This window comes from Lithobates pipiens, unplaced genomic scaffold, assembly GCF_037356315.1.
Source record: "Lithobates pipiens isolate NorthernLeopardFrog02 unplaced genomic scaffold, aLitPip1_a1.2 Scaffold_18, whole genome shotgun sequence".
Classification (NCBI taxonomy): Eukaryota; Metazoa; Chordata; class Amphibia; order Anura; family Ranidae; genus Lithobates; species Lithobates pipiens.
This window is the reverse complement of record NW_027507758.1, coordinates 634,728,382-634,755,351: the sequence shown is the minus strand read 5'-3', so window position 1 is coordinate 634,755,351 and position 26,970 is coordinate 634,728,382. Positions and strand designations below refer to the sequence as shown.

Sequence of the window (26,970 nt, the reverse complement as noted above, 5' to 3'; positions counted from 1 at the left end):
TCCTTGCTTGCAGAGTCCACACAGGGGAAACTATACAGAGCACAGCCAGGCTATAGCATTAAACTGAAATAAGTGTAGAGTAAACTTCTAAGCTGCAGGATCAGGAACAGTTTACCTCAATCCATCTCTGTACACTGGGGAATTCCACAGGAATGTGAGCCACCCTCCTCACTCTTCAGATCTCGTGTATACAAGCGGCCACCTGACTGTGCACAGCGCCCGTCCCCTCCCTCCTGCTGTGAGAAAACCGTACAGGTTCTGTGCCTCACAGAATGTCACTGAGAGACTGTGTAGCTGGAACTAGAAGAGTATCGGCCAATGCGTCTGTATCCCTGCTCATCAAGTCCCAGCTCAGTCAAGTTTGCGTCGATACAGATTGGATTGATGCAGATTTGCACAGTCTTGTGTGAGATCCAGTTAGGTGCATTTATTTGGGGGTTTATCTGCACCCACCTAGTGCTGCCCTTGCCTGCAAGGGACAAATCCAGGGACAGACCGGCTCTAGGGACAGTCTCCTCAGTCCGGGGACTGTCCCCAGAAATCGGGGACATCTGGTCACCCTATTTTAGGGCGTTAAAAGCGCCCTGCTCCCACCCGAATAGCGGAACCAAATCGCCGCTATAACAGCAGTAAAGCACTTTAACGCCTCTGCCCTCACCGCCCCAGTCTGCAAGGGCTATAAAGGTTACGTTTTAGTTAAGTGGCCTTTTGGTGCGCGGGGAAATGCACCCTCATCTAGTTCTAGACCATTATTATTTACAGAAATTGTTTATTGCTCAAGGAACCCCTAGAAACCTTTGGAAGAACCCTGGCTGAGAAAAGCTGAACTAGGCAGTAATATATCTCTATCTCCCTTCGTCAGAGTGGAGATGATCCCATCGATAAGGATATACAGTACATACACACACAGCACAAGGCCATGTTCACACTACGAGATGTTTCTCGGGGCTGCAGTTCCTCAGAGCTCCACAAGGTTGAGATCTCACTTATACGCAGGAAATCTCTATGCAAGTCAGGAAGTGAATTAAGGAACACACAGGAAGTTCCGGGTGAAGGGCCAATCAGGAGGAAGTAGAGAGAAGACGTTAGTGGAAGTGGCAGCAGAGGAGGTAATAAGATCTTATTTTCTATTTACACCCAGTAACCCCCCGTCATGTCCGCCCTCTTCCTCCATAGTCACTGTGATGTCTTTTATCTCCAGCAGATGATGATACACACATATATAATGTGGAAACCTAGATTAACCCCTTCAGGGGCAGAACATTTCCCTACTTATGGAGCCGGTGTTGTAAAAATTTCAGCGACCCATGCATCATCTCCACGTGTCACTTCCTGTGCGGATCCATCACTCAAATAGCTGACAGCGGGGCTTTACAGCGCATTCGCGATTTCACGGCCCTTGATTGCGCATGTGCGGGAGCTAGCCGTGGTCGAGAATTATTATGCTCGTGGGCGGGCAGAGGTGGAGAGATGGTTAAACGTCAGAAACAGCCCCGTCCACCCCACGAACATGCCCCAAATCATGCATGCGAAAATCGTATGTATGTCCAGGGTCCAGAAAAATGATGGCCTTGAGGGGCGGACAGAGGCAGAGATAGAGCGGAGCTTGGAGATGGGGGCAGGCCCCCATGCATAGCACGGAGTCCAAGTACAGTGCATTGTTCTGCCATCAAATACAGTGCCACTGCACCCAGCAAACGCAACCACTGTACCCATCAAATGCAGCTACTGTACCCATCAAACGCATCCACTGTGCCATTAAATGCAGCCACTGTACCCATCAAACGCTGCCTCACTGTACCCACCAAATGCAGCCACTGTGCCACCAAAAACAACCACTGTGCCCATCAAATGCAGCCACTGCACCCAGCAAACGCAACCACTGGGCCCATCAAACGCAGCCACTCTACCCATAAATTGCCGTCACTGTGCCATCAAACGTAGCTACTGTACCCATCAATGCTGCCAGTGTGCCCATCAATTGCTGCCAGATTGTGAAGCCGTAGCTCTGGTCCCTGGGGATATGCTGAATGCCCATCCGTGCTGCTAGAGGGAGCCCAGACAACCATAAATGAGGGACCTGCAAGTCATGGTAAGTGAGACCACCCCATATCCCACTCAATCTTCCCAGAGGACAGGGACGCCCTTCCCCCAAGACAGAGACCCCCTTCTCCCCTCTGAAGACAGGGAAACCTGCTCCCTCCTGAGGACAGGGACTCCCTTCTCTCTTCGGGACAGGGACTCCCTTCTCTCCTCGGGACAGGGACTCCCTTCTCTCCTCGGGACAGGGACTCCCTTCTCTCCTCGGGACAGGGACTCCCTTCTCTCCTGGGGACAGGGACCCCCTTCCCTCCTGTGGACAGGGACCCCCCTCCCTCCTGTGGACAGGGACCCCCTTCTCTCCTGTGGACAGGGACCCCCTTCTCTCCTGTGGACAGGGACCCCCTTCTCTCCTGTGGACAGGGACCCCCTTCTCTCCTGTGGACAGGGACCCCCTTCTCTCCTGTGGACAGGGACCCCCTTCTCTCCTGGGGACAGGGACCCCCTTCTCTCCTGGGGACAGGGACTCCCTTCCCTCCTGGGGACAGGGACCCCCTTATCCCCTGGGGACAGGAACCCCTGCTCACTCTGGGACAGGGATCCTATCTCACTTGGGGGCAGGAATTCCATCTTCCCTGGGGATGAGGACCACACCTCCCCTAAGAACAGGAACCTGATCACCCTGTGTGTGCCAACCTCACTGCCCTGGCAGCCATGTGTCCTGTGTGAGGGCCCTACTGTGACAGCTCTTATCAGGACGTCATCCCACTGTGTGCTCCTCCTACATGACTGATCCCTCTGTGTGCACCTCTTAAACAGGGAACCCCCTCTGTTTGCTTCCCCTACACGGCTGCATACTCTGACCACCACCTGTACCATTTCCACATCTTCTGACCACCTCCTCTATCCTGTGCACATGTTCTGACCACCTCTTGTGCCATGTCTACAGCCTCTAACCATCTCTTGTATCCTGTCTGCAATCTCTGACTATCTCTTGTCTTTTAATGTGTCTGCAGTCTCTTAGGGGGAGTCTGGAGAGGAATCAAGAGTAAGAGCACTGCCGGGATTGGGATTATGGGAGGAGTCAGATGTGTATGGACTGTGGAGAAGAGACTATAGAATAAAAACCAGAGCCACCAACCTGGACCCATCTAACTGAGCCCTGCATGCTGCACTGGAGAGGAGGTCAGTGACAGCGCCATCAGGCCAGTCTGAGGGGGGTCAATGATGTAAGGGGGGAGTAAATACAATTATGTAAGAGGGCACTGATATAAAGGTTTCCCCTTATCTCAGTAACACACCCCCCCCTTACCATAGTGTATTCACTCTGCGGAAGGTGGTCTCTGGTCACTAGAGTCTCTCCTCCCACATTACATTTCCCAGCATTTCCCATTACATCAGAGTCGGCAGGATTCTTCCCCCTTACAGTGCATGGGAACTCAGATGTAAAGGAAAATGCTGCAGAGCATGATCTAAGGAGGAACTCTGATGTAAGGGGTGCTCTGGTCACCAGAGACCACCTTATATCAGAGTCCACTGCATTCCCATCTACATCAGAGTTCCCACTTACATCAGGGTCTGCAGCATTGCCCTTTACATCAGTGTTCCCCTTTACATCAGGGTTCACAGAGTTCCCCCTGTAAGATTAAAAGGGATGAAGGCCCAGAGGCATGTCCAGGGTGCACAGAAGATACATGGGTTAGATTAGAAGGGATAGAGGCCCAGAGACATGTCCAGGGTGCACAGAAGATACATGGGTTAGATTAGAAGGGATGGAGGCCCAGAGACATGTCCAGGGTGCACAGAAGATACATGGGTTAGATTAGAAGGGATGGAGGCCCAGAGACATGTCCAGGGTGCACAGAAGATACACGGGTTAGATTAGAAGGGATGGAGGCCCAGAGACATGTCCAGGGTACACAGAGGATACATGGGGTAGATTAGATGGGATGGAGGCCCAGAGACATGTCCAAAGTACACAGAGGATACATGGGATATATTAGAAGGGATGGAGGCCCAGAGACATGTCCAGAGTACACAGAGGATACATGGGGTAGATTAGAAGGGATGGAGGTCTCTATCCCTTCTAATCTATCCCATGCATCCTCTGTGTTTTAGATACTTATATAAGGGGAAACCTTTATATCAGTGCCCTTTTACATAATTGTATTCACCCCCCCCCATACATCAGTGCCCCCCCCAGACTGGCCCGACAACACTGTCACTGACCTCCTCTCCGGGGCAGCGCTCATTTAGACGGTTCCAGGTTGGTGGCTCTGGTTTTTATCCTATATCCTCTTCTCCACAGTCCATACACGTTTGACTCCTCCCGTAACCCCAATCCTGGCGGTGTTCTCACTCTTGATTCTTCTCCAGACTCCCGCTAAGAGACTGCAGACACGTTAAAAGACAAGAGATAGTCAGAGATTACAGACAGGATACAAGAGATGCTTAGAGGCTGTGGACGGGATATAGGACGTGGTTAGAGGCTGCAGACATGGAACAAACAAGAGGTGGTCGGAACATGTACACAGGATACAGGAGGCAGTCAGAGGATGTGGAAATGGTACAGGTGGTGGTCAGAGTATGCAGACATGTAAGGGGAGCAAACAGAGGGGTTCCCTGTGTAAGGGGTTCACACAGAGGGATCAGTCATGTAGGTGGATCACATAGTGGGAGGAAGTCCTCATAAGAGCTGTCACAGGAGGGCCCTCACACAGGACACATGGTACGCAGGGCAGTGAGGCTGGCACACACAGAGTGATCAGGTTCCTGTTCTTAGGGGAGGTGGGGTCCTGATCCCTAGGGAAGATTGGGTCCCTAGGTGAGATGAAGTCCCCGTTGCCAGGGGAGATGGAGTTCCTGCCCCCAGGTGAGATAGGATCCCTGCCCCAGAGTGAGAAGGGGGTCCCTGTCCCCAGGAGAGAAGGGGGTTCTTGTCCCCAGGAGAGAAGGGGGTCCTTGTCCCCAGGAGAGAAGGGGGTCCTTGTCCCCAGGAGAGAAGAGGGTTCCTGTCCCCAGGAGAGAAGAGGGTCCCTGTCCCCAGGAGAGAAGGGGGTCCCTGTCCCCAGGAGAGAAGGGGGTCCCTGTCCCCAGGAGAGAAGGGGGTCCCTGTCCCCAGGAGAGAAGAGGGTCCCAGTCCCCAGGAGAGAAGGGAGTCCCTGTCCCCAGGAAAAATGTATTATACCTATGCTATCATGTTATGTACGTCAGATATTGTTATACCTGTATCTGTGATGTATCCAATAAAATTCCTTAGATTTACCTATTACCCCTTTGCAGTCTTGGGCTTCATATAAAGTCCCATTTCCCCCTTTTGCTTAGCCCCTTTTCTTTTAATCTGTCCCCAGGAAAGAAGGGGGTCCCTGTCCTCAGGGGGAGGTTTCCCTGTCCTCAGGGGGGAGAAGGAGGTCTCTGTCTTGGGGGAGGGAGTCCCTGTAAATTTATGGGTACAGTGATTGCGTTTGATGGGCACAGTGGTTGCGTTTGCTGGGTGCAGTGGCAGCGTTTGATGAATACAGTGGCTGTCTTTGATGGGCACAGTGGTTGCGTTTGATGGCCACAGTGAGGCAGCATTTGATGGGTACAGTGGCTGTGTTTGATGGGCACAGTGGTTGCATTTGATGGCACAGCGGCTGCATTTAATGGGCACAGTGAGGCAGCGTTTGATGTGTATAGTGGCTGCGTTTAATGGCACAGTGGATGCGTTTGGGTACAGTGAGACAGCATTTGATGGGTACAGTGAGGTAGAGCTTCATGGGCACAGTGAGGCAGCATTTGATGGGTACAGTGGCTTTGTTTAATGGCACAGTGGATGCGTTTGATGGGTACAGTGAGGCAGCGTTTGGGTACAGTGGCTGCATTTAATGGCACAGTGGATGCGTCTGAGAGGTACAGACGGGCAGTGTTTGATGGGTACAGTGGCTGCATTTGGGTACAGTGAGGCAGCGTTTGATGGACACAGTGGTTGTGTTTGATGGCACAGTGGCTACGTTTGATGAGCAGAGTGAGCCAGCGTTTGATGGGTACAGTGGTTGCGTTTTATGGATACAGTGGTTGCGTTTGCTGGGAGCAGTGGCAGCATTTGATGGGTACAGTGGTTGCGTTTGGGTGCAGTGGCTGCGTTTGATGGGCAGAGTGAGGCAGCGTTTGATGGGTACAGTGGTTGCGTTTGATGGGTACAGTGGTTGCGTTTTATGGATACAATGGTTGCGTTTGCTGGGAGCAGTGGCAGCGTTTGATGGGTACAGTGGTTGCGTTTGGGTGCAGTGGCTGCATTTGATGGGCACAGTGAGGCAGCGTTTGATGGGTAGAGTGGATGCGTTTGAAGGGTGCAGTGGTTGCATTTGATGGGCACAGTGGGGCAGCGTTTGATGGGCACAGTGGGGCAGCGTTTGATGGGTACAGTGGCTGCGTTTGCTGGGTGCAGTGGCAGCGTATTTGATGGCAGAACAATGTACTGTACTTGGTCTCAGTGCTATGCATGGGGTCCCGCCCCCTTTTTCAAGCTCCGCTCTATGTCCGCCTCCATCCGCCCCCTCGAGTCCATCATTTTTTGGACCTTAGACATACATAACATTTGCACATGCGCGATTCGGGGCGTGTTAGTGGGGTGGGGGGGGGGGCTGTTTCTGACATATAACCATCTCTCCACCCGCCTGCTCGAGAGCATAATTTTTCTGGAATGCACCTAGCTCCCGCGCATGCACGATCAAGGGCCGTGAAATTGCGCAAGCACGGTAAAGCACCGCCATCAGCTGTTTGCGTGAAGGAGCCACACAGGAAGTGACACAGTCAAGATTCTGCATGGGTCGCATACATTTTTACAACACCGAAACATTCTCATTTTGGAGATGTGTCACCTTTCCCGCCAATCGCCTCACCTCATCAGTCCATACTAACAGGTTATATGACTTTTATTAGTGATGGGGGATGGCATTTAGGGAGGATTGGAATATGTATTTCTTCATTTTATAAGATTCCAATAGGAAGAAAGAGGGAAAGATATAATTTGTAGTAAATGTCCTGAAAACAAATGTCTCCATAATGATTCCAGTCTCAGGTATTCATCCTAAAATGTGATCAGTAAAGTCTCCGGAGTACATGGAGATCACAGGAATATGCTGTGTCCTGGCAAAACCTAAAGACAACGGTCTCTTATTTAGGAGACATGTGACGCACCTGGGAGAGAATCAGTCAGAGAATCCTATGCCATCATACTGACCTCACAGCTCCTCTCAATGTCCCTCCATCCAGAGTCAGAGAATCCTATGACATCACAATGACCTCACAGTAACCCCCTCTCAATGTCCCCCATCCAGAATCAGAGAATCCTATGACATCACACTGTCCTCCTCCCAATGTCCCTCTCACAAGCAAAAGCAAGATTGTTGGTCCCAGAATTCCTTGCAACAAGCTTTTAACCTACAAATTGGGGGGCCCTGTCTGGGTAAATTATATCCCAGTGGGGTCTTGATAAAAATGGAGACCAGATTGGTGAGGTGAGGAGGATTCTGGGAATGTCATTTGATTTTAGTGTTGAAAATATTTTTATTGAACATTTCAAGTAAAAACAATAAGACAGTAACCGTCATGAGGCAAATACAAGCAGGAACAGTAACAGGACTACATTTATGAATGGACGGCTAACGACTATCAACCACAGTCGGTCCCGTCGGAAAGTTTGGAAAACAGGGAAAACAGCCTGTTCCCGATCCACAAGGCCACAGTAGGGAAAAAATACTCATGGGTTAATACATGAGACAACGTGTAATTAGTATTACGAAGAAGACAGAAAGAAAGAGAGAAAAGAAATGGAAGAGAGGTGCAAAAGAAAGAGGAACAGAGTGTTACAGGAAAAAATTAATATCAAGATGAGAGGAGAGGGAAAAGGGGGGAAGGGGAAGGGATACGGGTAAGGGGGGGGGAAGGGTAGGAGAGAGCCCACAGCGTCCCTATGCATTCAAAATTTGTTCCATCAAGGTGTCAGAGGAAGAGAAGCGGAGCCAGATCGACCATTGAGATATAAACTTGGTGTAAGTGTCATTGTCCAGTGCCAACATCTCCTCCATTCTCATGGTGTCATTCATAATGGATACCCACCGTGACAATGGGGGGGTAGTCGTCGTCTTCCAATAAGCAGGTATCAGCTGCCTAGCAGAGGACATAAAAAAACGAAGCAATCTTTGTCTCTGCGATTTAATAGACCCGGGCAGTATTGAGAGTAATGCAATTTTCGGAGAGATAGGAACCGGAGTATCAGCTAGAAGATTATAACATTCAAAAACCTGTGTCCAGAAGGGGCGGATCCTCTCACAGTCCCACCAGACATGTAGATAGGTTCCGACTGAGGCTTCACAGCGCCAGCAGGTGGCTGGCGTAGACGGGAAAATTTTGTGTAAAGTAGCAGGGTCTCTGTACCATCTGGACAGTAGCTTGTAGTTCTTCTCTTGAGAGTAGCAGGAGATGGTCGACTTGTGCGTGAAGTGGAAAGAGGTTTGCCATTCCGGCACAGAGATGTCTTCACCCAAATCCGCAGACCACAGCCTAGTATAAGGTGGGAGCTGATCATGCGCTAAAGTCTGTAGTAAGTTATATAAGGAGGATAGCAGGTGTTTGGGGGTTTCTGGGAGCGAGCACAATACCTCAAAGTTGGTAAGCTTGCGGTGTATTTGAGAGGAGGAGTGTAGGCGTTTGGTAAATGCGGACACCTGTAGGGCCGTGAGCCAATCTCCAGAGTCTGCCAGGGGGACCGGGGTCCCCTGAGAGGGATGTACAAATGTGAAAGCTTGCGGCCACTCCGTACGCCTAAAGGGTCCTAGGGAGGCTGCCCCTGTACTTTGTGGTAAAGCAGGATGGTCAAAGAGGGACGTCAGGGGGCCCGGATCAGAGGAAAGGGTGGTGTTTAGCCCTGTCTTATACCATAATTTCAAGGAGGCCAAGGTCAATGGGGATAAGGATGTCATACTAGAGTAGTCCTGATTGTATCCCCATAGAAGAGCTCGGAGATCCACAGGAGAAAGGTCCTGTTCAACGGCCACCGAGGCCTTGCAAGGAGGACGGGGGAACCATTCTATGATGCGAGTCATATGAGCAGCCGTATGGTAAGTCTCAAAGTCAGGGAGGCCTGTTCCCCCCATAGTCATGTCATTTGATTTTAATACATGTGTTCAAATCTAGCGTTTTTCTCCTGTGAAGTCTGGAGATCCTATGATAATCATATTGCCCCCTCCTACCTCCCTTTCTGATAGAATAGAGAAATGAGCAGAAGATTCTAGAAGTCACCAGAGAGATCACCGAGCTGCTGACAGGAAACATGAGCAGCGCTGGGAAGGACATCATGATGGACAATCAGCCGCCTCTCACATCACCGGGTAAGAGGAGACTATTGTAAAGGAGAGAGCAGTACGGAGGGTCCACCTAGATCCCCCATCATCTGATAAACACATAGAAAAAAATATATTCAGTCAGTGTGTGTGTTTCCTACAGATGGATCCAGTAATGGGAACGCACCAGAGAGATGTCCCCGTCCTCTGTATTCCCAGGATTCTACACAGGATGGTCACAGCATCCCCCACCATCATCAGGTAGATGTAGAACAATCACTGATAGTGTCATTAGGATCTGTACATTATCTGCATTGTTACAAGTGATGCCATTTTTATTGTATATTCAGGGAGGAGACCTTATAGATTCTAAAGTTGAAGTTAAAGAAGAGATAAAAGAAGAGGATGATGAGGATGGAGTGATGGAGGAGTCAGAGTTTCTAAAAGTGCACAAAGATCTGTACAATGACACCATGGTGGAATCATCCAGCTACAGAAACCTGCCAGAAAGAAGTCCCCGTCCTCTGTATTCCCGGAATTCCACACAGAAAGATCACACCATCCCTCGCCATCATCAGGTAGATGATTGAAAAATATTGGTAGATATGATTTATACACAGCATGTTTGTTACAATGAATGTTATATTATTTTCTCAGAGTGGAAACTTTGGGGATGATAATATTGTTGTTAAAGAAGAGTATAAAGAGGAGGATAAGGAGTATGGAGTGATGGAGGAGTTATCTGAAGGACACAAAGATATGATGGAGCCACCTAATACCAGGAACCCACCAGAGAGATGTCCCCGTCCTCTGTATTCCCGGGATTCCACACAGGAAGATCACACCATCCCTCACTGTTACAAGGTTGGTGGAAGGGAACTTCTAAAACACAGACTCATGGTGACAATGTGTGGATTTGTATGTGAAATAACAACCATAAAGCTTATATTTTACAGATGATATTCTCTCTCATTTTCTTGATTTAGATTGGAGATCCAATCGATATAGAATTTGAGGTTAAAGCAGAAGAAGAAGAGAGGTATGTGAGGGATGATCAGCAGTCTATGGAGGAGGATGGAATAACGGGGACATTTATAGAGGAGGACACTCCTACAGAGATCAGCACAGGTGGGTCATTAACACTAAATACATTCCTCCACCCATACTGCTCACTGATTGGTCCAGAGTAGGGCGGGGACTGGGTGATATCAACCTGTAATCCCCTGGTCACTTTCCTGAGCTGTGATCCCTGTCCTGTATTCCTGTATTTCTCTTGGATAACCTTCCTTCTCTGTGCTGCAGACACAATTTATGTATCTAGACTGGATTTATGGAGATTCTGGGATTCAGCTGGCAGTAAAATGTTCATTTTCACCATAGGTGTTACTAGACTTAGGCACCTGGAGTATGTGATATGGGTCTTCTGCCCCATGGCCAGGTCTAGTAAGATCTCTGATAGAACAATTCTCCCGGGCTTACTTGTTCTGTTGTCTGCTGGCTGTGCCGGGTGGAGGGATATGTCTGTATAGTCTCAGACCCAAGTCACTGAGTGCAGTCTCAGGAGATGGGAGGCAGCGGTGTGGGACCTCTGCAACTTGTCTCATGTAAAAAGTGAATCTAAAACTAATGGTCCACAAGTCTCCTGCCATTCAACTCGTGTTACCACCACTGCGCTTCTGGATAGGTGAAAGAATAGTGTCTAAAGAAAAACTAAAGCTGCCACTTTCAACACAGCAAACATTTTAAACCTCTAAACACAGTGGAATAAATAGCGGCGCTCTAATATAACCAAACTGATACCTACTTAATAATGTGCAACATATAATCTTTGCAAAAAGTTACTACACCTACCAAAACTCACAAAGAAAACATGTGCACCACATATCATATATGGTGAAAATAAAAAACACTCCCTTTATACTTTGTGGCTTCCTTTGTGGCTTTCTATACTATAGGTTGTGGCTTCCTATAGGGCAATTCTATACTATAGGTTGTGGCTTCCTATAGGGCAATTCTATACTATAGGTTGTGGCTTCCTATAGGGGAACTCTATACTATACTTTGCGGCTTCCTATTGGAAAACTCTATACTATACTTTGTGAATTCCTATAGGGAAACTCTGAAGTCAGGAGGAGCCAGAAGTGGGGGGGGGGGGGTCCAGAAGAGGAGAATCAGGGCTGCTCTGTGCAAAACCATTACACAGAGCAGGTAAGTATGACAATTTTGTATTTAAAAAAGAAATCCAACATTTACAATGACTTGAAGGTCTCTGCACAGGGAAGATCAGCATCTGACCAAGGAGAAGGTGGAGGCTGATAGACTGGAGGTAATAGAAGGCATTACTATTACATAAAGTAAAAGTTTACTAGTATTGTGCATTATATATAAAATGATTATATCCATGAAAAAACTCTCAGCTTTCTGTACTACTTTAATATAAATGTTTTTTTTCTAACCTCCATATAGCTTCATGTGTGACTCCCAGGTAGAATCCCCATATATCCTACTTCTGGGTATATTTATTATTGTATATGATATAAGATATATTACTTTCACTATTTCACAGTATAAATTAATCCCTTATAGTAGAGATTATCTGCTGTTTTTGTAACATAAAGGACTATTTCTTTATCGTATATCATGGAACACAGAGCAGCATAGTAATTACTATGTGGGTTATAGGTCACCTTCAGGTGATCGACATTGGTTCAATAAAAGACAGGAAGTTGCCTCCCTATATAACCCCTACCTCAGTTTTTTTTGCCAGTGTCTAAGGTGTTGGTCACGGTTAAGGAAGTGCTAAGAAGAGCTCTGCTGGAAGGATCCTTACTGGATAAAACAGCCTCTGCAACCTTATCCATTCAAAGTGCCACTGAGGCCAAAGTGGATGGTACCCGGGCCTTGTGAAGGAAGAACGAGATTTTGCCTGTAATGCCTCTCTTGTCTTGCCTATTTGTCTCCACTAGAGGGTGTAAATTGCATATCTGAAAGGTATACTTTACCATGCTTCTCCAGCAGCAGCAGCAGCCTGACTCTGTGAGCAGCCATCAGCAGGGTAGGGGATTTTTCTGTTATCCAGACTCCCCCTGGAAGAGCTCCTTCTTTCCCCCAACCACCCTCAGCTGCCCCGTTTGCATGATCGCGCCTACGTGCACGCCTACGGGAAACATCCTGGTTGCACGAGGAGTGGCGTCCATAGAGTTGCACAGTGCAGGTGCAGAGCTGCCTCCCTATTTTAAAAGTTAATTTCTTAGAACAATCTGGATGGCTGCTGGAGAGGACACAGAGCATATGGGCCATGTAAGCTGTATGTGTACTGGGTATAGGCATTCCTAAAGACACATCTACTCAGCATCAGGTTGAGCAGTTATAGCAGCTTAAAAAACTAATTGCTGGGCTAATGCTCAGCAGTAGATGCATTGTATGTTGTACCTTTGGCTGTTGTGCTTAGGAATATGTTTTATCCCAAAGTTAAAAGCGGGAATTCAGCAAGGAGGAACGCAAGGGTGCTCCGGTCCAGGGGCGGATCCAGAGTCTAGTCTCGGGAGGGGCACTGCCAGAAAATACGTTTTTTTTTTGCGGGCAATTTATCGGGGACATGGCTGGTGCTAGCGTTTCAATCATGACGGCACCATGGTTAATATGGTGTCAGGATGTTGGAAGCGCATTATTTTTATTATTACATTGTTATATAGAATGTTATATAAAATGAAATGGTTCAACTCACCATAATGCAGAATCAGTGAGAGCCCAGAGTGTGTCACCTGCCACCAGTTGCAGATCGTCACTTGCCATGCCACACGTTGCGGACTGTCACTTGCCACGCCACCTGCCACCAGATGCGGATTGTCACTTGCCACGTCACCTGCCACACGTTGCAGATTGTCACTTGCCACCAGATACGGATTTCCATGTCACCTGCCACACATTGCGGACTGTCACTTGCCACGTTACCTGTCACACGTTGCAGATTGTCACTTGGCATGTCACCTGCCACACGTTGCAGATTGTCACTTGCCACACCATCTGCCACCAGATACAGATTTCCACGTCACCTGCCACATGTTGCGGACTGTCACTTGCCACGTCACCTGCCACATGTTGCAGATTGTCACTTGCCATGTCACCTGCCACACTTTGCAGATTGTCACTTGCCACGTCATCTGCCACCAGATACGGATTGCCACTTGCCATGTCACCTGCCACACATTGCAGACTGCCACATCATCTGCCACATGTTGCAGATTGTCACTTTCCACGTCATCTGCCACCAGATACGGATTTCCACATCACCTGCCACACATTGCGGACTGTCACTTGCCACGTTACCTGCCACATGTTGCAGATTGCCACGTCACCTGCTACACGTTGCGGATTGTCACTTGCCACGTCACCTGCCACCAGATACAGATTGCCACTTGCCATGTCACCTGTCATTTGTTGCCAATTGTCACTTGCCACGTCACTTCCCTGCTGTCGGGGCGGAGGGAGTGATTGTGATGAGTATGGACAAGATGGAGGGATGAGGTGATGCAGGTAGGAGGGGCCAGCACACTCAACAAACTCAGGGGCGGACGCATAAAGGGAAGATTGCTGGCGCTCTGCCTCTGTCACACAGTGCCCCTATAGTGTCATATTTTGCTCCCCATCACAGAATGCTCCGGAAGTGATGTTGCAGCCAGAAATTTAGCACTGCGCATGCACGATGCGTTCCAAACACTTGCGCCATGCGTTTCAAATGATTTGCAACAATGCAGACCAGTGAAACAGTCAGATAATGTCAGAGAAGTGAGGGGAGGTAATCCCCTCCCTGAGCCACAGTTACCTGCTCTCTCTTCGCCGCTCTGTCTAAAGTTAATGTCACGATTACCTCCCCTCACTTCCGTGACATTATCTGACGGTTTCACTGACCTACATTGTCGGAAACCCTCTGAAACGCATGTGCAAGCATTTGGAACGCATCGCGCATGCGCAGTGCTAAATTTCTGGCCGCAACGTCACTTCGGGAGCATTCTATGATGGGGAGCAAAATATGACACTACACCGCTCCTCCAGGCAGCTCCTGTCACGTGACGTCGGCTCTGAGTCTGAGACTCCGAGTCTGACGTGAGTCACGTGACTGTCTCAATGACATCACTCGTTGCTAGACGCCAGGCGGGCAGGCGCTAGCAACGAGTGCAGGGTTGCCAAGCCAACGGCTCAGCTCCACCCACCTCCTAGCTCCTCCTGGTCCAGTCCCGCTGTGTAATACACCAGAGTCTCTCTCTCTCTCTGCGCCGCTGATCGCTGATGAGACAGAGAGAGAGACTTGGGCATAGCAGCGCTGCAGCCTGCAAGTCAGTCGGTGACAGTGTGATATTTTCGGGGGGGGCAATTGTCCTGTTGCCCCCCCCCCTGGATCCGCCCCTGCTCCGGTCAGGGTCTGAGGATCCTAGTCATTCCACAGTACCTTCCCTGACAGACCTGAAGCGACTGGTCAGTCTGAGCCATCCAGACTTTCAGGTGTTGTAGCTGCCTCCAACATTTCAGCCCCTGCATACGTCATCGATGACGATTTGGCTTCAGCGTTAGCTAGGTTGGAAGGGAAAATAGCTGAGATGATTGCGTCTTCTTCCCAGGGGGGGAAAATGCACCAGGTCCCCTTCCCGAGAGTCTGACCTTCCAGCATTAGGTAAGAATGGGGCTGAGATGTTGAATTACCTTTGGGGATGAGGAAGAAAGGCGTGCGGATGTCTCTTCCTCTGGGGGGTCAGTCTCAGAAGAGCCTTTTTTAGCCTCACAATCCCTGTTGGTCCAGTCCCCTATGGAGTTGGTCCGTTCTGGGTATAAGTTGCCCCCAGCAGAGACAGCTTCCTCTTTGGGTTCTCTAAAAACCTCCACAGGATCCTCATGCAGGTGCTTGCTTGCAAACTAGCTAAAACGCATGACTGCTGGAAAGCACAGTTGCTGGAGCACATCGTTTCTAAAAACTCCCAGCTGCGGAATCGCACAGTTGCTGAAATGCACTGTTGCTGAAGATAACTTTTTTCTTACCAGTTCACATGTTTGCATAAAGATACATGATTATGGGTGTACAAAATGCATGGTTGGACATGTTTGTTTGAAAACAAGAAACTAGGCATGTTTATTGTTGATTACATAAAGATGCATGATCGCCCAAAGTGACAGGATCACTTCAGGATACATGGTCACATAAAGATGTGTGTTTATGTTTGTATAGTTATAAATGTATTTTACATAATCGCATTAAAAAATACTTGATCACATAAAAATGCTTAGTCTCATGAAGATGTTTGATCACATAAAGATGCCGATCGCATGAAGTTGCATGATCACCTAAAACGATAGGTTTACTTATGTAGCGCTGGCTCCTGGTGATGAGCAGGCGCTATTGTTTTTGAAAAGTTAAGTTGCCTGAAGCCACAGTTGGGCTTCGGGACTATTTCTCTAAATTTCTGGTTTCAGTATCAGTCCAGCTGGGTTGCACTGGGTTCTCTTTGTCCGCAGGTGTTGCTGTCACCACCGTCAAGAGTAGAAATGCAGTCTAGCTGGGTGCATTGAATGCCACTTATCTCTCGGAACCAGCCGAGTGGGAGTGTTTTCCTGCTGTGCATTCTGGGGGGTGGTATTTAAGGTACCGCTGCCATGTGGGGAGGGAGATTATTTTCTGTCTTTTTGGTTCTGGTGGTCCTCCTGACCCAGCCCCATGTCCCTCCTGGCCTTGGGTGCAGAACTATGCATCCTGAATCTCGGGGTCGGCTGGCCCGAGCTGACGAAACTGCAGGGATAGGCCGAGCGAATTTCGGGGCCTACTGATCCAAGGGTGGTTCGGTGCCATCTCATCTGAAGGGAGAGGCCCAGCAACTGAAGTACCCCAGGGGAGGACTCTTTCAGGAGAAGACCGTGCACAAGGCTGGTTTCTCTGAAAGAGCCTGGAGGCTTAGTTGAAGGACGCAACCTGGATCAACACTCATATGGTATCGCCGGATTGGCTGAGAGAAACTAGTACCGTAAAAATTTTAATTTATCCACATCCCTCAGTAATGCTCAAGTGCATCTCACAAGTCTGTGGCGGAGACTTTTTCGAGCACCCCACCGGCTGCTTGTCCTAGTAAGAGAGGTCTATCCGGGGGTTGTTAAATCCAGTTGTGAAAAAGTTCTTATTCTCTGGATTTTCTCTCAAGATTTCCATCTTGCAATCTAAGTGCCTGAACTCACTCCTAACTCTCTACCCTTTATTGAGAGACTTTGTTTTGTTCTAAATAAATAACCCAAAAGAGGATTCAGTGTCAGTTTCCACATTCTTTGGGCCATCTACCACGGGAACCCCAAGACGAAGAAGCACACAAGTGAGGTAACGGTAAGCCCAAATAAAACCAGCAGCTCCTTCGGGGGTCAGTGCTACACTGAAATATACATGATCCCTCATAATCGCATAGAAAAATATGTCTGCATAGATGCATGGAATCAATCCGGTCAATTGTATCCACTCTGCGGGGAGGAGAATTTCTAGCATCAATAGGCACCAAAGATGCATATCTGCATGTGCCAATTTCTACCTGTTCACCAGAAGTTCTGCAATTCGCAGTGGAACAGCACCTCTTCCAGTTGTGGCCTTGCCCTTTGGGTTAGCCACCACACCCAGGTGTTTTCGGTTTTCTGGGCCCACTTCTACCAAGACTAAGGGCCCAGGATATAGCAGTAATGGCATACCTAGGTGACCTGCTGCTGATAGATAAGTTAGTAGCCCAGCTAGACCAGATACTTGTCCAGCATTGCCAAGTATCTGGAACAGCTGGGTTGGATTCTCAGCCTAGAAGAAGTCATCCTTACATCCAGTAAGAAGGCTAGAGTACGTGGGACTCAGCCCGAATAAGGGAGTCTCATGGCCTCAGACAAAAGTCAGCGCTATAAGAGAACTGGTCCATGTGGAGTCTTTCCATTCGCCTTTCCATGGAATTGCTAGGGAAGATGGTGGCTTCTTTAGAAATGGTTCCCTATGCTCAGCAAGACTGTTGCAAACAGTATACTGTCTACTTGGAACAAGAAGACCCAAGCTTTACATTATCCAAGGTATCTGGCCCCAAAGGAATGCCAGAGTCTCAGTTGGTGGGTGGTAACAAAAAATTTGCAGAAGGGAAGATCATTCATACCAGTTACCTAGAAGGTAGTGACAACGCAGACCAGCCTCTTGGGCTCAGAAGCAGTCCTGGAAGAGACCACTGCCCAGGGCAAGATCTGAGAAAACCTTGTCCATCAACATCTTAGAGATTTGAGTGGCACATCTGACTCTAATGGCCAAAATGTTCAGGTTGCAGGATTGTCCCGTCAGAATACAATCTGACAATGCCACAGCAGTGGCTTACATCAATCACCTAGACGGTACCAGAAGTCACACAGCCAGAGGGAGGTGAACCCTGTTCTGGCTTGAGCAAAGAAGCATGTCTCTTGCCTATCTGCAGTCTTCATTCAGGGAAGTGGAGAATTGGCAGGCAGATTTCTTGAACCGCCAACAAATATTCCTGGGAAAATAGTCTCTACAGCCCAAAATTTTCTGCCCATAAGCTAGAAATGGGCTATCTCAGTCATAGATCTATTGGTGTCCAGTTTAACACAAGGTTAGACAACTTTGTGTTAAGGGCAAGGGATTCACCCGCATATAGGAGATGCGTTAGTATCCCTGTGGGTTAAATTTTCACTGTTTTATGCATTTCGCCCAGTGCCGCTTCTTCCACGGCTTCTATGTAGGATCAAAAGGGAACGGAAGCTATCCTAGCAGATCTGGCATGATCCAGACGATCCTAGTATGCAGAGATCGCGAGGGTGGCAGTAGGGGATCCATGGACTCTTCTCATCCAGACATACTTTCGCAGGGGTGAGTATTCCATCCTGCCTTGCAAACGCTGAATTTAGTGGTTTGGCTATTAAGCCCACATTATAAAAGAATCGGGGGCTTTCAGGGTCAGTGGTATCTACCCTGATTAATGCAAGAGAGCCAGCATCTAGGACAATTTACTATAAGGTCTGGAGGGCCTATGTTCCTGCTGGAAACCTCGGAAGTATGTCATAGGTAGAGTTCTTGCCTTCCTACAATTAGTAATGGAAATGAAGCTAGCCTTGAGTTCTATCAAAGGTCGGATCTCGGCCTTGTCAGTATTGTTTTCCGAAGGTTGCTTGCTTTGCACTCTTTGATCCAGACCTGTATACAAGAGATAACGCATATAAATCCGGCAGTTAGGTCCTTGCGCCCGTGGGATTTGAATCTAGTTTTGTCAGCGTTACAAAGACAACCCTTTGAGCCGATGCTCCTTATTTCTTTGTTCCTTCTGACAAGGAATTTGGTGTTCTTGGTTGCAGAGTTTCAGAATTTGACAGCTTTCTTTGTTAAGAACCATCCTTAATTATTTATAACGATAAGGGTGTGTTGAGTCCTCACCCAACCTTTTTTTGTCCAAGGTATCTAATTTCTTCTGAATCAACATGTTCCTCTACCTTCCTTTTTTCAGAACCTTTTTCTGCGGAAGGAAATTTATTACATTCTCTCCTTATAGTGAGAGCAGTTAAGGTCTATCTGAAGGGTTCAGATACAGAAAACTGACAATCTGTTGTGCTGCCAGAAAGCCCTAGGAAAGGGCAGGCAGCGCTGGTATCATTTTTTTTTTCAAAATAGATTCGTCAGGTTGTTATTCAGACTTATGGTTGAAAAGAAGGGTTCCACCTTTTCAAGTTAGAGCGCATTCTACCAGAGCAGTGAGTGCTTCATGGGCAGTGCATCACCAAGCCTCTATGACTCAGATTGCAAGGCCGCAACTTGATCATCAGTCCATACATTCACTAGATTCTATCAGGTGGATGTAAGACGACAAAGGGATACCGCCCTTTGGGCGCAGTGTACTGCAGGCAGCAGTACAAGTCCTCACGTCTGATGGTGGCCTGCTTTTATTTGTGTCTCCCTCCCCTCAGAAAGCATTGCTTTGGGACATCCCACATAGTAATTAATATGGATGCTCTGTGTCCCGTGATGTACGATAAAGAAAATAGGAAATATACCAGCTTACCTGTAAAATCCTTTTCTTGGAGTACATCATAGGACACAGAGGTTCCTCCCCTCTTGTTGGGTTTCTTATTGCTTTGCTACAAAAACTGAGGTACTCCCTGTATGTGAGGGACTTCCTGTCTTTGGTGTGTCAGTGTCCATCACTTGAAGGTGGCCTATAACCCACATAGTAATTACTATGGCTGCTCTGTGTCCCGTGATGTACCCCAAGAAAAGGATTTTACGGTAAGCTGTTAATAAATAAAAATCCTATTTTGTTTAACTCCATCATAACAGATGATTAAAAAAAAAAAAAATCATGCTGCTGCTACTAAATGTACTATGCTGACCATACATGTATTGGTTTTTGGACGAGAATATTTGCACAAATATTTGTACAAAAATTATTTGTACATTCAATGAATGGATGAGTGTAGTTCGAAAAATTCCACTTGCTTTTAACATTCAATTTTAAAATGAATATACCTTCTGAGCAAAAACTACATACACTATTTGAAAATTTTTTAGCTGGAGAAAAGTTTTCTGTTCTGCTCCTTTGAATTTTCCCGTCACTGTGGTCGAAATGAAAGCTGATTTGACCCACTAATGGTTAGAAAATTGGATGAATGTTTTTTTGAAAGAAAAATGGGTTTGTGCATGGCCAGCATAAGTGACATCAGGTGCCGGCAGCTTATACCCACCTACCTGTCTATGACAAGGGAGTCTGTCATCCATCATATTATATTACACTCCTGTCTGATCATCTGCAAAATGGGGTTTTACCTCTTTGTTTACATTTTAATCATTTTGATCTGATTCTGATATGTAGCAGATTCCCCATTTAATAATACATCTATCTGTCTGTTATTCTCAGAGTGGATTAAATATCCAACTATATATCTGGATATTTATATTTATCGCTGTATATAGATATTCAAGAATATTAACTAAATTATGCACCAAAGAAGTTGGTTGGTATGTAGGTGCCAAAGCAGTTGCTCATGCTGACCCCGTGCACCTACACCCAAGGAAAACATTGGTTGGACTATCCCGGTACAAAATAATCAAAAAATTAGAAAGACAATTAAAAATATATAAAGTTTAATAAAGACAAAGACATTTTTTTTACATAAACAGCAAAGCTTTAAAATGATACATAGTGTACACCACAATTAACAAACTACTGGCGGGTTCCCCCAAGGAGTTTCCAAAGAAGAAGAGTATACACAAATCCCTCAACTAGTTTCGCGGACAAACCGCTTCATCAGGAGGATGATCTATAAAGCAAACATACATTTAATAACATAATAGAGCAAAAAATATTAATGTGTATAGATGTCCATAAGGATTACAAACAATAAAAATAAGGAGATCAGCTCACCCCCACCAAAGCAAGAATTTGCAGACCAGAGGGCCCATCAGTTCCTCTGGCGGCGGACACGGGGGATTGTATTCAGTAGACTCTGATTAAGAAATGTTCTAAGATTTAAAAAAATATATATTTTAGATGTAATAACCTGGTGTGTCCAGGTGGCCAGAACATCAACCAGTGAGGTGTGACTACAAGGGGAGAGAGGAAACAGGGAAGGAGATTAGAAGAAAAAAAGGGAGGGAAAGGGGAACCAGGGGTGGATGGGAGGGGGAGAATGGAGGGGGGGAAAGGAGAGAGAGGGGGGAAAGAGGGGGGTGGGGGATGGGGGGAATGGGGCGGGGGAAGGAGGAGAGAGAGGAATGGCGGTGTCTGACGTCACAGTGTCTTCTCTCCCACACTTCGCAGGTGCACAACTAAGTGCTACTGCGCAAGTGCGCAGGGGAAGAAAATGGCCCAAGGATCAGCCGATCCAGACTTAACCTCCGCAAGCGAGGACGGATAACACCGTGCAAGCCAGGGAGGGCACATGTCCACGGCCAGGGGACATAAATATGGGACCCTATATATTCCAGTCCGCGGATAGAACAAAGGGGGGAAAACAAAACAATAAATTGTATTAAACCAAAGACAAAAAAAAAAACTCACTGGTTGATGTTCTGGCCATCTGGCCACACCAGGTTGTGTGCACAAATTGGTTATTACATCTAAAATATATATTTTTTACAATCTTATAATAGTTCTTAATCAGAGTCTACTGAATACAATCCCCCATGTCCGCCGCCGGGGGAATTGATGGGCCCTCTCATCTGCGAATTCTTGCCTTGGTGGGGGTGAGCTGATCTCCTTATTTTTATTGTTTGTAATCCTTATGGACATCTATACACATTAATATTTTTTGCTCTATTATGTTATTAAATGTATGTTTGCTTTATAGATCATCCTCCTGATGAAGGGGTTTGTCCGCAAAACTAGTTGAGGGATTTGTGTATACTCTTCTTCTTTCTAAACTCCTTGGGTGAACCCGCCAGTATTTCGTTAATTGTGGTGTACACTATGTATCATTTTAAAGCTTTGCTGTTTATGTAAAAAAAAATCTTTGTCTTTATTAAACTTTATATATTTTAAATTATCTTTCTAATTTTTTTTATTATTATATACCGGGATAGTCCAACCAATATTTTCCTTGGGTGTAGGTGCATGGGGTCAGCATGAGCAACTGCTTTGGCACCTACATACCAACCAATTTCTTTGCATTATGAATTTTAGATGATGGTACTGTTATTCTATGTAAACCTTTATGTATTTGAGGCTATACTCTTATTGTGTCTAAATTTTATACCAACCTTTTTTGAGGTTTTTATCCAATTAGTCGACTAATCAAAACAATAATCGGCCAACAAAACAATTATTAAAATAATCATTAGTTGCCACCCTACAGAGGACCCATTTACTAGTTACCTTGAGGGGGGAATTGTAAGACCCTCAGAGACAAAGCTGCCTGATTTGGGTGGAGTCCTGGTTTAGGGGAACCAATCTGCTCATGTCTAGTAATAATCTTTGTATTTCTATTTTAGTAGATGGACGGGAGATGAGGAAAACCTCAGAGGATTGTCTCACTTTGTCTCCAGACTGTAAAGTAGAAGATGAGGACATCACACAGTATAGTCCAGGAGAAAACCTGACTACCTCAAATGTCCATCCGGCACCACACAGTGTAGATGGACCATCTTATTCCTCTTATCCTGAGGAACCTCAGACTGTGAGGGATTGTGCCGTCCTTCCTACAGATAAGAGGTTTTCCTGTACTGAGTGCGGGAAGGGTTTTTATTTTAAATACGAACTTAATGTGCATAAAAGATCTCACACGGGGGAGAAGCCGCATTCCTGTCCTGAGTGTGGGAAATGTTTTTCAGTGAAGTCTGATCTTTACAGACATCAGAGATCTCACACAGGAGAGAAGCCGTATTCTTGTCCTGAGTGCTGGAAATGTTTTTCAGTCAAGTCCAATCTTAACAAACATCAGAGATCTCATACGGGGGAGAAGCCGTATTTCTGTCCTGAGTGCGGGAAATGTTTTTCATTGAAGTCCCATCTTTTCCGACATCAGAGATCTCACACAGGGGAGAAGCCATATTCCTGTCCTGAGTGCAGGAAATGTTTTTCACAGAAGTCCAATCTTTACAAACATCAGAGATCTCACGTGGGGGAGAAGCCGTATTCCTGTCTTGAGTGCAAGAAATGCTTTTCAGACAAGTTCACTCTTTATAGACATCAGAGATCTCACACTGGGGAGAAGCCATATTCCTGTCCTGAGTGCGGGAAATGTTTTTCGCAGAAGTCCCATCTTTATAGCCATCAGAGATCTCACACAAGGAGAAGCCATATTCCTGTCCTGAGTGAGGGAATTGTTCCTCACTGAAGTCCTGTCTTCCTGTACATCAGGGATCCCACACAACACTTGAGGTGTATTAGTGCCTTGAGTGCGGGAAATGTCTTCTATATGAATGTTGCTGGACATCACAGCTCTCATGTGGGGAAGAAGCAAACTCTGATATACACCTCAGATATACTCCATGGCTGATCTTCATTATGTTAAAAACAGTTCTAGGGGTGTGGACATTTTTTTGAAAAAACGACTTGTCCAAAGGACTAAATCGGGGTCCCAATCTCTTTTTCCCTTATGATAATCTCCTTGTTTCTCATCTACCAGAGAGCTCAGCAGTGGTGTGGGAGTTCATTGAAAACTAAAAGCCGACATTGGCAAAGGACAGAACTCTGTGAATGAATGGCACAGTCGCGCTCTTTTCATAAAGTGACAGACAGTACTGGGAACTTCTCCCCACACTGCTGTCACACAGAGGACTCAGATCACTGGGCTGCTTCAGGAACAGGAACGCGTAACATGTCCCGGAAGGGGAACTTATCCTTTAACCTTCTCATTGTCGGAGCCGTTTTTGCATTTTTTTGCCGACATGTTTAACCACTTCAATACTGGACACTTTCACCCCTTTCTTGCCCAGGTCAATTTTCAGCTGTGATTCTTTGAATGTATTACTGTACCCATATGACATTTTTATTTTTATTTCCCATAAATAGAGATTTCTTTTGGTGGTATTTGATCACCTCTGGCATTTTTATTTTTTGTGCTACAAATAAAAAAAGACAGAAAATTTTGATAAAAAATACTTTTTTTTTTTGTTTCTGTTATAAAATTTTGTAAATAAGTTTGTTTTTCTCCTTCACTGATGGGCACTGATATGCAGCACTGATAGAACTGATGAGGAGCTAATGACCAGCATCCCTTTATGCCACGTACACACGACGATCAGACTATCCGGCGGACAATCCGCCGGAATTTGTAGCGGAGGTCCGTCGGACATTCCGAACGAGTGGACCTGCCCACACACTACCGGACTTTTCCAGCGGACTAGGTCTGGTGGACAATCCGCCGGACTACGGCGGGGGTCCGCCGGACTTTCGAAATGAACGGACTTGCCCACACACAAGGTAAAGTCTGTCCCATCTACCTGGAGCCACGTTCAAAATTAACGGACTTTACTCCATGTGTGGACAAGTCCGTTCATTTGAAAAGTCCGGCGGACTAGCACACAGACGGGTGGATTGTCCGCCGAACTGCCAAGTCCTGTGGAAAATTTTGAGTCAAGACTTCTTTCTAAGCCCGCCGGACACACACGGGCGGGATGTCTGGCGGATAGCTTTAGGGGGGTTATATATGTACTTCCCTTCCCTCTCTCCTCCTGTGTAATTCATATATACACTCCTCTGGATAGGATCTGATATCTATATGACACCTCTTGTGGCTCTGTGATAGGCTAATGGTGGAGGCGTACCTCTATTTTATGTACACACCCCATTTGAGCAAATTTACAGTGGCGCCGAACCCCTTTTATAAATAACCTCCTCTGATTCTGGTTGCATCCCCTTAGGGGGTAGTAACTTTTAGGGTTGGCGACATTGGTTGTGAATCCTTCTATTTACGCCTACATCTCATTTGAGCCTCCGTAGCGCGGCCTGGGATCTGTAAGGTCTGAGCACACATTCTTTTGACTGATTGGCATATGTGGTGGGTCCCAAATTAGAATAATTGGTAGAAAATAAAAAGAAGTTCCTGGATGGATGGATTTTATTTTCTATACTGCGCAGAGCCAGCACCTGCGTGTCTCATTAGGGATATATGTTTCTGGTGTGTCTGAGAGGCTGGAACGGTAATCCCTTTTTGTTTGAACTTTACCTAGAATAATTGGCAAACGAAAGTTCTAGTATAGAATAGCGTTGTTTCTGGTTTAATCAAAAATGTGGTCAAATCCAAAAAGAAAGATCTTTAATCACTTATATAGATGTAATTGTGCCCCCAAGATTCAAATACTTCTAAAAGAGATCGTAAGAGCATACCATATAAATAGGAGAATGCGGTCCGCACCTCACTATAATTTACAGACCTTCTGGCACCCAGCACCATATAGTGCCCATACACCAGAAGTAAAGCGATGAACCAAGCCTCGCTTTGGAGTGTAACAACCCACATCAATTCCTGTTCAGCAGACCAGAGGACATGTGCACGTCAAGCCTCGTGTTAGATAGTGTCACGTGGCCAGAATGTTAACCGTGTCACTTCCGCATCGGCAGACCTGGAAGTGGGTGCGCGACAGGCCTCATTTTAAAACGAATCACGTAGTGAGTATAAAAAACAAAGTCACTTCCAGTGCTAATAGGTCTTCCAAGGTGTGGAGTAACAGATGTCAAATAAAATGGTGGTGTGAAAGGTATATATGGTATCCAAAACTGGGTGGATGCTACCTTCCTCAGGTGGGGTAACCTGAAAGGCACTACAAGAAAAACAGAAATGGAAGGCACGCACACCTCGTGCATTACCAAAGATAATTTAATAATAAAAATATGGGTACTCACAAAATGCAACTGACAAAAGGCCATAAAAACAATGCATGAACATTCACAGAACGCGGGGTACAGCTAACGTGTTTTGGGGGCGCACCCCTTTCCTCAGACCTAGGCTCAAGTGAGGATGGGAAACTCAAAAATAGATCTAATTGGAGGCAAAAAAGACATACACATATATAAAAATGGTATTTAACCAACCAAATGTTCTGACAAAATTAAGTGAAAGTGCACTCAGTCAACGTTAACCAAATAAGTAGAACAATCACAATAACGAAAACAAAAATAAACATTTAAACGGTTATCCTAACCCCCAATGGCAACTTCCAAAAACGATTGAATTTAAATAATTACATTTAAATAATTTAGTGATAGTATCATGCTTTATTAATAAAAACATTAATATGCAACTCCACATTCATACTGAATGGGAAGTGGGATTTGCAATTCATATATCCAGTACGTTTCAAGTCTGGATGCACCCCCCCAGGATGGAATAAACCTATCAATAACAAGAAATTCAGTACCTTTTGGGTCTCGCTTATGGAATTGACGATAATGCCGAGGAACAGTATGTTTGATACTACCTTTTTTAATCTTATTAATATGCTCGGCCACCCTTATGGCAAAAGATCATATAGTACGACCAACGTGTTGCTTGCCACAAGGACAGGTCAAGAGATAGACAATGTTGGTGGTAGCACACGTGCAGAAATGTTTGATAGGATATGTACGTTTGGTAATTGTGGACGTGAATTGTCTACTCACATGGTTTCTTCAGGGGTGCCTTGGCAAAATGCCGAACAATTGCCCCAAAATTGTATACAAGCCGGAGGGTGGATGAAGCCTTTTAATTACACAAAGCCACAGGTTTTCATTATACATCATTACAACCTTCTAGCTGCCGACCTCCTAACGACTAATGACATGACAGATTAAGACCAGTGGACTCAAAACTGACTTTATAGGCACCACTTGCTTCTTTGCTCACAATTGTGGATACCCTTACCATTGATCCCATATTGATGCACAGTTTCAATTTACGCTGTTTTTAAACTATCCGGATAATTCTCGGCAGTTGAATATCACTTATCACAATTCTCACTTCAAGCTCTTGAAGAAAACATGAAGAGCTCCGAATTAGTCTACCCTCTACATCAACCTATACCAGGCCCACCACAATACTGATGACCACTTCTATATGGAATTTATGTCAATTTACAGTTTGGTTTATGGTGATGTATATGTGGTAGTTGCACTAGCTGTTGTTGCTAGGATTT

At 46.3% G+C, this 26,970-nt stretch overlaps 1 protein-coding gene across 4 annotated transcripts; it reads left to right on the top strand.

Annotated features, from left to right (window-relative positions):
• The first annotated feature begins 1,030 nt into the window (after positions 1–1,030).
• Positions 1,031–26,970, top strand: LOC143989672 (uncharacterized). Of its 4 annotated transcripts, none has more exons than XM_077489934.1 (7): positions 1,031–1,109; positions 9,291–9,413; positions 9,529–9,626; positions 9,716–9,943; positions 10,023–10,229; positions 10,352–10,493; positions 22,348–26,969. In XM_077489934.1, the coding sequence occupies exons 2-7, from the start codon at positions 9,356–9,358 to the stop codon at positions 23,190–23,192; spliced, it is 1,578 nt and encodes a 525-aa protein (XP_077346060.1). In that variant the 5' UTR covers positions 1,031–1,109; positions 9,291–9,355; the 3' UTR covers positions 23,193–26,969. The 4 variants fall into 4 exon arrangements, with proteins under 4 accessions (XP_077346060.1, XP_077346061.1, XP_077346062.1 ...); XM_077489935.1 differs by lacking the exon at positions 1,031–1,109 and adding an exon at positions 6,790–6,944; XM_077489936.1 differs by lacking the exon at positions 1,031–1,109 and adding an exon at positions 7,967–9,143 and having other exon boundaries at positions 22,351–26,970.

Coding starts and splice junctions, on each gene's coding strand:
- LOC143989672 (XM_077489934.1), top strand. CDS start 9,356: ATGAGCAGCGCTGGGAAGGACATCATGATGGACAATCAGCCGCCTCTC. Junction 10,230..10,351: donor CCATCCCTCACTGTTACAAG/GTTGGTGGAAGG, acceptor TTCTTGATTTAG/ATTGGAGATCCAATCGATAT. Junction 10,494..22,347: donor TCCTACAGAGATCAGCACAG/GTGGGTCATTAA, acceptor TTTCTATTTTAG/TAGATGGACGGGAGATGAGG.